General features: G+C 38.2%; 1 protein-coding gene across 1 annotated transcript in view; it reads left to right on the top strand.

Moving 5' to 3' along the window:
• The window catches only part of Mad1 (Mitotic arrest-deficient 1), a 333,861-nt gene that overhangs the window by 29,384 nt on the left and 290,658 nt on the right, over positions 1 to 13,819 (top strand). Inside the window, exon 2 of the mRNA XM_067136015.2 lies at positions 3,977 to 4,158. Within this exon, the coding sequence (XP_066992116.1) occupies positions 3,977 to 4,158 (182 nt within the window). The remainder of the gene's footprint in view (positions 1 to 3,976; positions 4,159 to 13,819) is intronic.

Below are 13,819 nucleotides of genomic sequence, written 5' to 3'. Positions count from 1 at the left end.
AAGCCTTGCCTAAACAGTGTCACTATGCGCATATGGTCATAAGCGGTAATGTCTGTTAGAGGCATGTCTTGTATACTGCACAGGACACCAGTGTGCTCTTGTAATGCTGTGTCCACAGGTGACAGTAACAGCACACTCTTCTGGACTGTTCTGAGACTGCGTGTATTACCTCTACGTCTACTAACAGGTAGCGTTACACGTCATTCGGATGTCTGTCATGCAACAGCTCTTAGATTGAACATCCTTCACGAAAACACAAAATACAGATGGTGCAAAACTTTTTTTGATGTGTGTATACCCATGTAATTTACATAATATAGAGGTGCTAATTATTATGGAATCTCCATAATTATTATGGATTTTGCCTCTCTGTTAAGGAGAAATTATGGAAAACTAAAAGAAAAATTATCACAGAAAAAAATCTACAGAGAATGGAATGTGTCTGATGCTTGTATCTGTGCCAACATACGTATTCGAATGACACTTCCATTTGCTAAAGGACGTGGGAACTTATTCCTGAGTTTCTGAACACTAACCTATACGTTTCTGTTCCAAGCATCTTTATGAACTGGCAGGCTCACTCATGCCAATTTCAAGAATAAGGTCCGTGATGAACACAGGCGTTAGGTTGAAGAGTGATTGACTTGCTTGCTGTGAACAATGTAGTCATTTCTGTTGGTTGTAGTGTTTCCTGTAGTGGGTGTGTATGATGGGATTGTCACTTATTATAAGGTAGTTTGTTTGACTTACGATACATTTATTTCATTGTAAGTGTTCGTGCAAAATATTTTTTTGAGATTCCAGAGTATAATAAACATAATCAAGCTTCATTGTTATAGACTATGTCCCACTATATTTAATGCAGGGAGAAACACAGGGAAAACAGACTTAGGTTACTAGCGGGCACCCTTTAAATACCTGGGATTCGCCTTACAGACTACTGGGATGTTCAAATTGCACATCAAAGACAAAACAGTGACAGCCATGAAAGCCATATGCAACATTAGGAATTTACAGCACCTATGCTTAAAAAAAGCTATACATCTATTCAACAAAAAATCTTGCCAATACTCACAAGATACACGTGACATGGGAAAAACTGATGAAAAAAGATCTGACCAGCTTTGAATAAGTGAAAGCAAAAAAAAAAAGGACCATAATTGGAATCTCAAAACAAACACATTCCCACCTAATATGAATTGGCACAGGAACCTTTTCCTCTTTTAGGAACTAAGGGAAAAACTACCACTACCATCCATGAAGAGGGTCAAAGCGCACCTAGCGGAGAGAAGGAAGAAGAGAGAAGAAATCCTTCTTGATTTCTACAGCACGGATGCCATATTGCATTGGAACTGGACCAATGCCATCCAGAGAATAAGATATTCGGTAATAAAACTAACAGTGCATGGGTGCCACCATAAAATATGCGGAATATATCTGATCATAACCAAAGTGAAAACTGCATGTGCTTATAATGCAGACAGTTCTTTGATATATACCACTTGTCAAGATGTAAAAACAACCATAAATCTGTGTGTGATTACAGCAAAAACTAAAGTGTTTAACAAATATATATAATGTACGTTCGTGCACTTTTCTGTTAATAATAATAATAATAATAATAATAATAATAATAATAATAATAATAATAATAATAATAATAATAATAAAGGACTGCTTCCCTGTGGTTTCCTCGCACTGTTCTGTACTCAAATTATTGGAAGGTGCATCAAGATGTCATGGTTAGTGAAGAGGTTATTGAAAAATATACATCCACAACACATTCCAGCATATTTACGAAGTGCAAAGTTACACCTTCTCTCTCTCTCTTTTTTTTTTTTTTTTTTTTTTTTTTTTTTTTTTTTTCATAACTGGAAACAGAAACATGTATGTTTTAAAATAAGTGGGCACTCTTTGTCAATGCGTGACAGAGATGGCAGTACTGTATGGCACAAAGAACCCTAGCGGCAGCGGCGAAAGTGAGGATGTTTTTTTTTAAATATTTAAAATGGTGATGTTTTCATTACAAGATCAGTGTGTAATCATTCATTTTCGCCATTTGCGTAGTGTGACACTAATTAAAAATCATAGCCAGTTGAGTGAGACATGTGGTACTGGTGCCATGGATGTGTCTTATATGCATTCATGGGTGCGACATTTCAAAGAAGGCAGAATGTCGTGTGACAACAAACCAGTACAATCTCAGCCTTGTACAAGCCAGTCTTAACGGCATGACTGAGCGATTGGAGAAAATTTTTGAGGACCGCCGAATAAGTGTGGAACAGATCGCCTCCAAGGTTGCATGAAAAAACAGCCGGAAAAGACTACACATGTGCTCTTTCACCAAGCCAGTGCATCAGTGCTGAAAGTGATGCAGCAGTTTCTTCATGAAAACAACTTCAAAGTGATTGTTCATACTCTCTACTCACCTGACCTGGCCCCTATTGACTTTTGGCTGTTTCCAACAATGAAAGACACTTCTGTGGCCATACATTCACTAGCTATGCTGGTATTGCATCAGTGATTTTCCAGTGGTCAAAACACACCTGTAAAGAAGCGTTCGCAGCAGCCATGATTCCATGGCATAAAAATGTGTACGGTTGCAGGGAGAGTACATCGAGATGTGGCACAGGTTTCATTGTTTTCGTGTGATTAGTTAGCGAGAAAAAGTATTGGAGGTGTTATAACTTGAATGCACCTCGTAGAATCACTCTTGATTTTAGAATACTGCTTGTAGCTACTATGACCAAAACATTTTACAATTAACTCTACTGAATAAGTGCCTCAGCTTCCTATATGCCTACTTATTTCTGGACATGTCATTCTTCATGATTTCTATCCCCAAATTCTCTGACTGTCTGAGACCAATAATGTTGTTCTCATGTACACAACTTGAAACCTGAAAGAAGCAGGAATCCAACAAATACTTGCAGCTCATCAACAGTTCGTACAAAATTTAGATCCTTCTTCACATTCGTAGCATACTGAACTGTTTCTTTTCAATGAACTCATAAGTTCCCATAACAAGCATATGGAAGAACAGTTTTTTCCCACCATTTCAGTTTCTTTCCTCCAAAGGGATAATATGCTATCATCTGATCATTCCTGTCTACCCCTGTTTTATTCACATTGTAATCAAGGATAGCATCTGGTTTGGATTTAATTTTGGAGCCCTCTCTTGTGCGAACAACATCAGGCGAGCTTGCCTTCTGACAAGTTGACAAAAGCAAGACTTCCCTTGTGTCCTTCCACTTCAAACAAAGATGATTTCTGCACATAAATACTAATTTGCCTCTCTGTATCTTCTTCTGAATGATGTTATTCTGAGGCAACTCTTTTCTGTTGGGTAATTCCTCCTCAACTTCCCTCCCTCCCAGGAAGCTCGCTCTGTACTGTCAATCAGCTTGTCTACAAGAAATCCATTCTCAAGCTTGTTTTTGTTTAGTAAGGTTGTTCTGAACACATTGCAGTGCACGAATACAAGAATATAATCTGCAAATTCACTTAACTATAAACATTCATTTTGCATGATTATTCATTTGAGAAAAATATATAATTTTAACCATCCAATCAAAACATGAAACTATAATCTGAAAATAATTATGAAAAAATAGTGGACATGGCTCTTTGAGTCAATATCAGCAAATAAATACTACAAACACTTTCAATAAGATTATAGGAACATTAAAAAAATACTGATGTGAGGAATGATTTTAACATTAATACAATTATGTAATGAATATGATTACTTGTAATGATTATTCATTATTGTATCATTCATGGTGATGATCTGAATCACTGAGCTGAAAAACTAGATCAGTTATTTGCATACCAAATGTCATAAGAGAAGTAATGATCCTGTGTTATATTCTGTATTATATATCATTTTAAGAAAACTATGGCAAATATTTACCACCCCATTCTCTAATTCTTGCATAATTGTATCATTTGACATGATGTGTATATTTTGTGACAGATGGTTTATCTTCTCCTTGGGATACTTGTCGCCTGCGTGCTGAGCTTGTGAATGCCAACACAGCGATTGCAATGCTGAAGGGCCAAATCAACAAGTTACATGCTGTCCGTACAGAACTACAAGTGGCTTTTGAATCCGAGAAACAGACTCTGTTGGTGCTGCAGGACCATGACAGAGAGAAGGTAAACACAAGGACCATTGCTCAACAGGCTAAGTTTGACCAGCTCAATGACTTATAATCTTGTGATGGTGTACCTAAACCCTCATCAGAGATTATCTTTAACTAGAAGAGTATAACAGGGTAGTTCTGGCCATGGTGATGGAATGTGCTAGGAGATTACGGTTGTCTAGCACCCAGTGTTGTTTTCTTAGCACCACCCAGGGGTCCCATTTAGGGTACTTTAAGATTAAACCTAAGGATGTAAAGGAACAGCAAAGCAATATTGGTCTTCCCTCACACACTCTCCTCACTTCACTGTTCTCTGTCCAGTGCGCAGATGGAAGATGCTTTTAAATGGCTGCCAATACATGCACTAAGTTTGGTGTGGACAAATATTACTGTTTGCCATAATAATCCCCTGTAGTTACTGTTAGTGACAATTTAGATTAAAGTTCACTGAAAAATACTGTTTGCGACAAGAGTAGGTTGGAGCACTGTTAACTCATGCTAGAGCCGTAATACTTACTACTGTCAGTATCAGAATGACCGATAGGATTGGGTAGGTTACTGTTTGTGATAAAATTGCTGACGGTGTCTAGTTAGATACTGGTTTACCAGGAGTCACTGCTTATGGTGGAGCTAGGCTGAGGTCACTTGTAAGTTAGGAGCAATCTATGGCTCTCGCTGACTGCATTCCATGCCATTGGATGGCTGAATGGAGGAGTGGAGGTAGCGTGTGACACCAGAGTTGTTGCTGTGCCAATTACCGTATAACTGTTAAGCTAAGCCACTGTGCCAAAGGGTGGAAACTAAATTGGTTGGCATTTAGAGATTACAGTAGAACCTCGATTATACGTTCCCGGAAACTACGTTTTCCTGTATTATTCGTTCAAATTACGTGGTCCCATGAGCATCCTAATTAAATCACGTTGTAAAAATCCCGCTTTACCCGTTCCTCGAAGAAACGATTTCCCGGATCAACTATCCAGAAATTTCAGTCCCATCAATGCTAAATCCTCGATCTCGCGTTTTTCAAGAAACTGTATCTCACGAAAGGACGGCTACGGCATTATTGAGGATTTCGTGTTAACATCCCGTTGTTGCGGTAATTTGAGGAAGTACTGTACTGGAAAAGCGATCGGTGGTGAACTTGCATAAGGGACCATCTTAGCATCGCATTCGGGTGGTATTATTAGAGAATCCGTGGAAATCATAAAGCAGTGTGTCCACATCAGTTGGAAGGAGACAGAGCGCATTTCGACAGCTCTGCTTGGAGACGGAACAAATTTTGTCAAATGTTCGTACTTGCAAAATGTCTACATTATGTCCAGGGTTAGATGTTTATTTTTTAACTTTTTTTTTAGTTTATCGCCGAACAGGATTTTGGTATTTCCCTCAGGGCTCTGTATAGTCGCTGGGCTTTCAGGCAGGAATCAAAACTGCTCCTTCTTAAGTAACACAAATTTAAAGTAGTATTTTAATATTATCGTACACGATTATGTTATTACATGTAATAAATATCATTTTGGTCCGTATTGATGATATTTGATTGAAATAATAACATTAAGTTATTTATTAGACCACCTAATCAATACAAAATCGTTTTTTATACATGTTTCGCCTTCCCCGAAGGCATCATCAGCCATAGTCTTAACCTTAAATTAAAAATAAGCGTCTAAATAACATGTAATAATGAAATGAATTTTAAAATCTTGAAGAGATTTGAAGTAAAATAACATTAAAAATAACAATGATGGTTTAAAAATACACTGTGATGAGATATAATAGTGGAAGTATTAACAAAATTAACATTAGAAGGCTGCTAAAATAAGTGCAGTGGATAAAACAACAGATTGTTATACAACAAGTAGTAAGATTGCATAAAAATAAAGTTGATAGTCTGGCGGTTATAATTAGACGATGGCGAAAAATCGTATATAATCAAAGTAAAGAAGAGAGAATAAAAGTCAAAGTTAGTTGAGAGATCCGAAGTTAATCATGATCTTGAAGATAAAAGACGAAAGTTGTAGAACACGTTGAGAATATGAAGTTGTAGAATAGAAGTTGAAGAACAGTTTCAAATAGGATCTCTGTGGACCATCTCAAAATTTGAAGTAATGCTCAAATGTTGTAAATTGTGAGTTTGTAGATATTCTAGTTGAAAAAGCATATAATAGTGGAATCAAGTGCTTCCTTTTACAGATTCCACTATTATATGCTTTTTCAACTAGAATATCTACAAACTCACAATTTACAACATTTGAGCATTACTTCAAATTTTGAGATGGTCCACAGAGATCCTATTTGAAACTGTTCTTCAACTTCTATTCTACAACTTCATATTCTCAACGTGTTCTACAACTTCACCATATGCCTCTGACTTTCGTCTTTTATCTTCAAGATCATGATTAACTTCGGATCTCTCGACTAACTTTGACTTTTATTCTCTCTTCTTTACTTTGATTATATACGATTTTTCGCCATCGTCTAATTATAACCGCCAGACTATCAACTTTATTTTTATGCAATCTTACTACTTGTTGTATAACAATCTGTTGTTTTATCCATTGCACTTATTTTAGCAGCCTTCTAATGTTAATTTTGTTAATACTTCCACTATTATATCTCATCACATTGTATTTTTAAACAATCATTGTTATTTTTAATGTTATTTTACTTCAAATCTCTTCAAGATTTAAAAAAAAAAAAAAAAAAAAAAAAAAAATTTGTATTGATTAGGTGGTCTAATAAATAACTTAATGTTATTATTTCAATCACGATTATGTTACCGAGACCATACATAAAGCCATGGGAGTATTTGGGATTGCCTATTACCGGTACTGTTTTCATCCTAATATAAGACTGGGAATTTCACGTTTTTGTGTTAAAATGTTGTTAAAACAGCACTCGTTTTATTTGCGCACGTTACATTTAAATCTTTGTATCATTTCGCACTCATACCGACTTGTACAGTGAGCGCGTTTTCCAGCTGAGCTCAAGGTTGTGAATAATCGTAATTTCAGAAGTTTTAATGATATTTTTTCTCTTTCCAATTTGATTGTAATTAGTGATGGGTAGAATTGAATTTAATGCATTCGAGAACTTGAAGATCGATACTTACATTCGAAACCATATTCTCGAGTTCAACATAACCTTTAAAAGTCGTTGTAGGCCTAATTTATGCAGTACAAGATTTCAATAAACTGACTACAAACAGTATACCGGTGACCAAATTACAATGGAAGATTTTAAAAAAGGATTTTGCCTTCATGTTGGGCGCTTTTGTTTCTAATGTACCTTATTTTATTAGATTAGAGAATTAAAAACTACTTGTGGTCGATTGTTGTTGGACTTCGCGTTACGGGTATAGATTTTTCGAAGAGTTTGGCTGATCAAAGTTGCTGAACTGAAAGTAGTTTTCAGAGGAAACTGATGAAGTTTCCCCGGTAAAACCGAATATAAAGTTTCGAGATTTTTAAGTCTCGTACCGATAATTAATGTTTGAAGCCAGTCCTGCGGTCTAACTTGCCTGCCTCTCGCCCGGAGGGCTCGGGTTCGATTACTGGCCAGGTCAGGCATTTTTACCTCGATATGAGGGCTGGTTCAAGGTTCACTCATTCTGTGATTACCGTACCTTTAATTGAGGAGCTATTGAATAGTGAGATGGCGACCTCAGTCTAGAGAGCCAGGAATAACGGCCGAGAGAATTCGTTACACTGACCATGCGTCTCACGTAATCTGCAGGCCTTCGGACTGCGGGCGGTCGCTTGGTAGGCGGGGCTGTAATTCGGGTTAGGGTTCTTTGTAAGATTATAAGAATACGTATCTCATTTTTGTGATGTTTAGCCAAATTTTTGAAGGTTCATTTGTTCCCGAATTTTCCGTTTTCCCGTGTTGTACTTTTTTTTTTTTTTTTTTTCTCCGTGGTCCCTCCAGAAATGGAGAATCGAGGTTCCATTGTACTTCATAGAATATTGGATGTTCGATGTTGGGTAAATGAAATATAGAGGATCCTTTAGGAAAACAGCTTGAGGCTTCACTTAGTTCTATTAGTTTCAAAGTGTAAATACTAATGTAGGTAGCACGTAGGGACTCTCTTCGGAGGCAGCCCCGCCCAGGGAGTGGCACCCCTACCTATGCGAGTCCTAGAGCACACTGACCTGGCGTGTAGCATCTGGTAAGGGTCCCTGCTCATGGTTATGAGTAGGGAGCGGATTTTTATGTGCTAAAAATGTGAAAACTATTTATTTTTTATGTGCTGAAAAACTAAAATGTGTGATAAAAATTGAAATTATTTTCCTTTAAATATCACATAACTACTCGCGCTCAAGAAGTAAATAAGTATAATGTTTTGTATTAGAATATGGTGCTACCAAACGTGCTCCTTAAGGCAAAATTGTGTCTGTGTATGGAAACGTGCTGTATGGTATATAATTTTTTTTATATGCCAGAGTAGATATTATGAATGGTTATTTTTTTAAAGGTAATGTTCTGTTTAAATATGGCAAAAGCAACCTATCATCTTTGAAAAAATAGTACCAGTTCGTACTCACCCATCACACGCTGAAATATTAGTTGCTAGAAGTAGTCTCAGAATTGCAGTGAACAACAAAGGTTTTCTCCAAATTGTCCATCACAAATGCATGCCGATTATCTCTAAAGAATGCCTTATACTGCGAAAACGATCGCTCCACATCACAGGAAGTCAGACGAGCATAGTTAAAGAGAGGAATGTCACCAACAATAACGCCATCAATTTCGCCAACATGAGCACCCTCTAATACATTAGAAATTTGGCACATTGTTTGAAAACCCCCTGTGTGTGGGGGACGCACATGTAGAATACACCCGCGGTATCCCCTGCCTGTCGTAAGAGGTAACTACAAGGGGCGACCAAGGGATGATTGAATTAGAACCATGAAACTACTACTCTTGATTCGTACCATCATGCGGGGAACACCATGGGTTGCATGTACTTGCGAGTAGTATCACTAAATTGGTACGAAATAGGTTTGTGATTAGTTGCAGTAAAAAGCCTGGCCTGGTGGATTCTAGTTCCCGTGCGTTGTACCCATGTGGGCAACACCGCGGGTCTGGGCGTAGCCTGTGAGTTGTACCGCTATATGAGCGGCACCGTGGATCAGCGTTGCCTGTGATTGGTACCCACTCTGTGAGGAACACCACGGGAATACCGGCGCCCGTGACTAATACACCTAGGTGAGGAACCTTACTGGTTTGCGTTGGCTATGAGTGGCGCCATTGTGTGAGAAACACCATAGGTCTGCGTTCCCTGTATGAATTGCAATACTTGTGAGTAGTACCATCTTGTGTGGACCACCGTGAGTCTTCGCTACTTTTGATCAGTACCCCAAAATGACAAATACCATGGTTCTAGTTTACTCGCGACATGTACCATTCTGTGGGGCCTTAGGCGTGAATTTAGCACCCCTTCAGACATTAAGCATCATTGTGCTTTATAAATGGTCCCTTGGTCAGTAATACTCTAATTAACTACCTTCCTTTTGAGTCTGATCCACTGTTTTTTATTATTTTTTTTATTTTGGTCAGTGGATGAATTTTAATTTTTCGTTATATCATTTCGTACCATTAGGGGCCGATGACCTCGATGTTAGGCCCCTTTAAACAACAAGCATAATCAAAATCATTATTTGAAATCCTCTGTTTTTCCTGAACAAATTTTGATATTTGACCTTTAACGGTCCCTGTACCTGCGAAGCCAGGAGTGAATCGAATTTATTTTCAACAGCGCGCACTTCCTTCACTGTTTCGGGCATGTTAGTGGATTTTTCAAGTATGTCTATAGTTTTACACAAGAAGCTTAGATTGGCAGATGTAAACGCCAAATCATTTTTCAAAGAGCTGTCTTTTAGTATCTCTTGAAGAATCTCAATTGACAACACGTCGTTTTTATCTAGCACGTTCACAACGGATGCAAAACTTTCGAAATTGTCTGCGTAGTATACCGCAGTGCTAAGCCAGGTACCCCACCATGTAATAGTAGGCAGAGGAGGAAGCGAAAGATCCGGGTTTTTCTCTTTAAAGAGATTGATTCTTGAGGGTGCTTTTACAAAGACTTTTTTGCCATTAGACACTAATTTATCCACTTGAGGATACTGAGCCCGCACAGTTTCACATAACCTGTGTAGAGCATGAACAACGCAAGTTACGTGTATCATTTTCGGAAAGCTCACAGAAAGGCCTTCGGCTGCCTTTTTCATGTAAGCTGCACTGTCAGTAAGGAAAAGTAATACATGGTCGTATTTTATACCTTTTGGCCAAAGTAAGTGCATGGCTTCCTTGACTAACCTAGCTACAGTGACATGGTTTGCAGCAAGCATTTCTTTACACGCTAGCAAATAAGAATGTTCGCAAGCAGTTTTGTCATTCTTCAACACACCAACTACAACATTTCCGACTTTTCTGCCACTTGAATCAGTGGTTTCGTCAATGCTCACCCACAGTTTTTCGCTATCGCATACTTCCCAAATTCTCTGTAAAGTTTCTTCGTAACATTTTGGGAGATAGTTTTTCCTTAATGTGGATTTGTCTGGAGGCTCAAAATTAATGTACTTTGTTAGGAAATTTCTCAGTCCCGGATTATTTATTTTACCAAGAGGAATGTCGGTGCAAACAAATGCTCTGCACACATCTAAATAATACTGGGAATATTTAGATGGGCCTGCATTTGAAGTAGCTGGTTCAGCTATTAGTAATTGTCGCGAACACACACGGGAAGCAGCCGCAGTATGCTTATTTCCAGACAAATGCTGGATTACTTGAGAACGTTCATTTGCACGTACTGTTTTACCACACGGTTGGCAAAATAATACTTTTCCATTGGTAGTGAAAATGCTTTTAAATTCCACTACATATTGTTGAAGACGCTACCTTGTACTCGACTTCTCTTTTGGCATTATTTTGCAGGTTACGACACACGCATTTACGGTGAATCACTGTTTCAATTAAAAGAATAGCAGCGGACACTGAAGGAAATATTTCTTATAAATCCATACAAAATCACACAACCACGGGAATGATATATGGACCCGGACAGCTAACCTTACTCTTAGGAGTGATGAAATTCCACTACCTAATGGTGGGGCAATATTCTTCCGAGTCTCCCATGTCGTTACGGAATTACGTCACCTTATCTCACCGTGATTGCCTTTCGCTGATATTCTATAAACAAAACCCGAGAGGGCTGACTCATAAAGAGTTGGAATGACATCATGGAAGGAAACATCTTGTGCAGCAAATCAAATTGCTGTCTAAATGTAACGACGTAGCCAGTGACCAGCAAGTTTTAGAACTTATGGAGGGAAGTCCATAAATAGCCAAAACACTTGGATACATTATGTTAAATACACTGTTAAAAACAACACCGTAATCGTAAAATGAAAATATGAGCATTGTTTTATAACACAGAAGCATTTTAAATTTTAGTGATCAACAAATATTGCCGATTGATGTGCTTATTATAGATTTTCTTAAAATATGTATTTACATTTTAAAAATGTGAAAATATGTGTTTTTATGTGAAATAAGATTGTTTTTACACTTGGGGATGCACAATAGGAATAATGAACTTCGTAACTTGCGTTAAAACTTACGCAAAAAGAAAATAATGTAATTACATAAAAATCCGCTCCCTAGTTATGAGTAAATACCACAACGGAATCTACAGTGGAGAAGATGGACAGTATGAGTATACTATTCATCAGCAGTGTTTGTTTCCCATATTAGGGGCGGCTGCAAGGGAGTCTGTTCCCCATATAAGGGGCATTGTGAATAATTGCTGGGAGTAGCTCTAAAATGCCTTTGAGAGTGGTGACCCCATCGTAACAATAGCCTAAAATGAGTGGCATAATTACTATCAGCCTTGGAAAATGTTTGGGTGAACCCTGTTAAAAGCGATGCACAGTTCTTGCGATAAGTGGGCAACCAACATTTAATATAACAAAGGTGGGAATAGTAAATGTTATGACCCCAGCGGAGAAATCAGAAGAATTGATTGATTTTATGGAGAGGGAGAATGTTGCAGTGATGGGACTGAGTGAGGTCAAGTGGAGGGGAAAGGGAGTGAAGAGGCTGAGTAGTGAGTACACCCTATACTGGAGTGGAGGAGGTGAGGCAAAGAATTGAATAGGAGTGATTGTTAACAAAATCATGGATGAAAAGTAGCCTATGGATAAGGTTGACTACGTTTTGATAGAATAATCAGAATACGACTGAGAACAGAAGGAGTGAAGGATTTCATCTAACAGTAACGAAAATATAGAAGAATTCTTAGAGACACTCGGGGAAGTAATCACCAATGTGGAAGTGATAGTCATGGAAGACCTCAGTGCACCGGTTGGAAATGACTGAACTGGAAAAGAATTGATTGGTCTATTTGGATATGGAGAAAGAAACAGTGAAGGAGATAAGTTGATTGATATTTGTGAGAGAAATTGAATGATTGTGTGTACCACTTGGTTTAGAAAGAAGAATAGTAGAAAGATCACTAGATATGACTGAGGCAAAGGGACAATAACAGATGTTGATTATTTTATTTTTTAGTTGTGAAAATGTATCGTAAACAGTTAAAGGATGTAACAGCGCTACCAGGTAAATCATTCGATGGAGACCACAGAGTAGTGGTGGAAAAATTGAAAATAGGTAAAATTGTGAGAGTAAAAGAAATAAAACAGAAGAAAATAAAAGAATGGAAATTAAAAGAACTCGGGAGTAATTAATAGAGCACATCCCTAAATTGGAAATAGAAAGTGTAGAAGAAGAATGGACCAAATTTAAAAACACGTTTGTAAGCTCTGCAGAGAAGATTTGTGGCAGAACTTTTGTAAGTGTGAAGGAGAAGGAGCCAGACACCTTGGTGCATTGAAAAGGTGAAGGAGGTTGTTAATCAAAAGAAGAAAGCATGGCAAGTATGGAATAGAGATAGAAAAGAAGAAAGTAGGATTAAGTATCAGGAAATTAAAAGTAAGTGTATGAAAGTTGTAAATTGGGGGGGGGGGGGGAATGTTATAGAGGTTCACACAAGAGTTGGAAAAGGATGTAAATGGTTGAAAAAGGATGTTTGTTGTATGGAGTGATAAAAAATAAGAGAGAAGAAAAGATCTACACAGTACAAGTGAAGGAAGAGAGTGGAAATGTAATAAGACCCAGAGGAGATAAAATAGGTGGAAAGATTATTTGCCGGCCCCGTGGTGTAGGGGTAGCGTGCCTGCCTCTTACCCGCAGGCCCCGGGTTGGATTCCTGGCCAGGTCAGGGATTTTTACCTGGACTTGAGAGCTGGTTCGAGGTCCACTCAACCTACGTGATTAGAATTGAGGAGCTATCTGATGGTGAGATACCGGCCCCTGTCTAGAAAGCTAAGAATAACGGCCGAGAAGATTCGTTGTGCTGATCACGCGTCACTTCGTAATCTGCAGGCCTTTGGGCTGAGCAGTGGTCGTTTTGTAGGCCAAGGGCTGTAGTGCCATGGGGTTTGAAAAGATTATTTTGATAAACTCTTGATTGTGAGAAATGATGCAGAAAAGAGTGTATGAGTGATATTGCAATGGCAGAGGTGGAATTTTTTTTTTGCAAGTGGCTTTACGTCGCATCGATACAAGATAGGTTTTATGGCAGCGATGGGATAGGAAAGGCCTAGGAGTTGGAA

This window comes from Anabrus simplex, chromosome 1 (assembly GCF_040414725.1).
Source record: "Anabrus simplex isolate iqAnaSimp1 chromosome 1, ASM4041472v1, whole genome shotgun sequence".
NCBI classification, from domain to species: Eukaryota; Metazoa; Arthropoda; class Insecta; order Orthoptera; family Tettigoniidae; genus Anabrus; species Anabrus simplex.
This window is presented reverse-complemented; position numbering and strand designations above follow the sequence as displayed.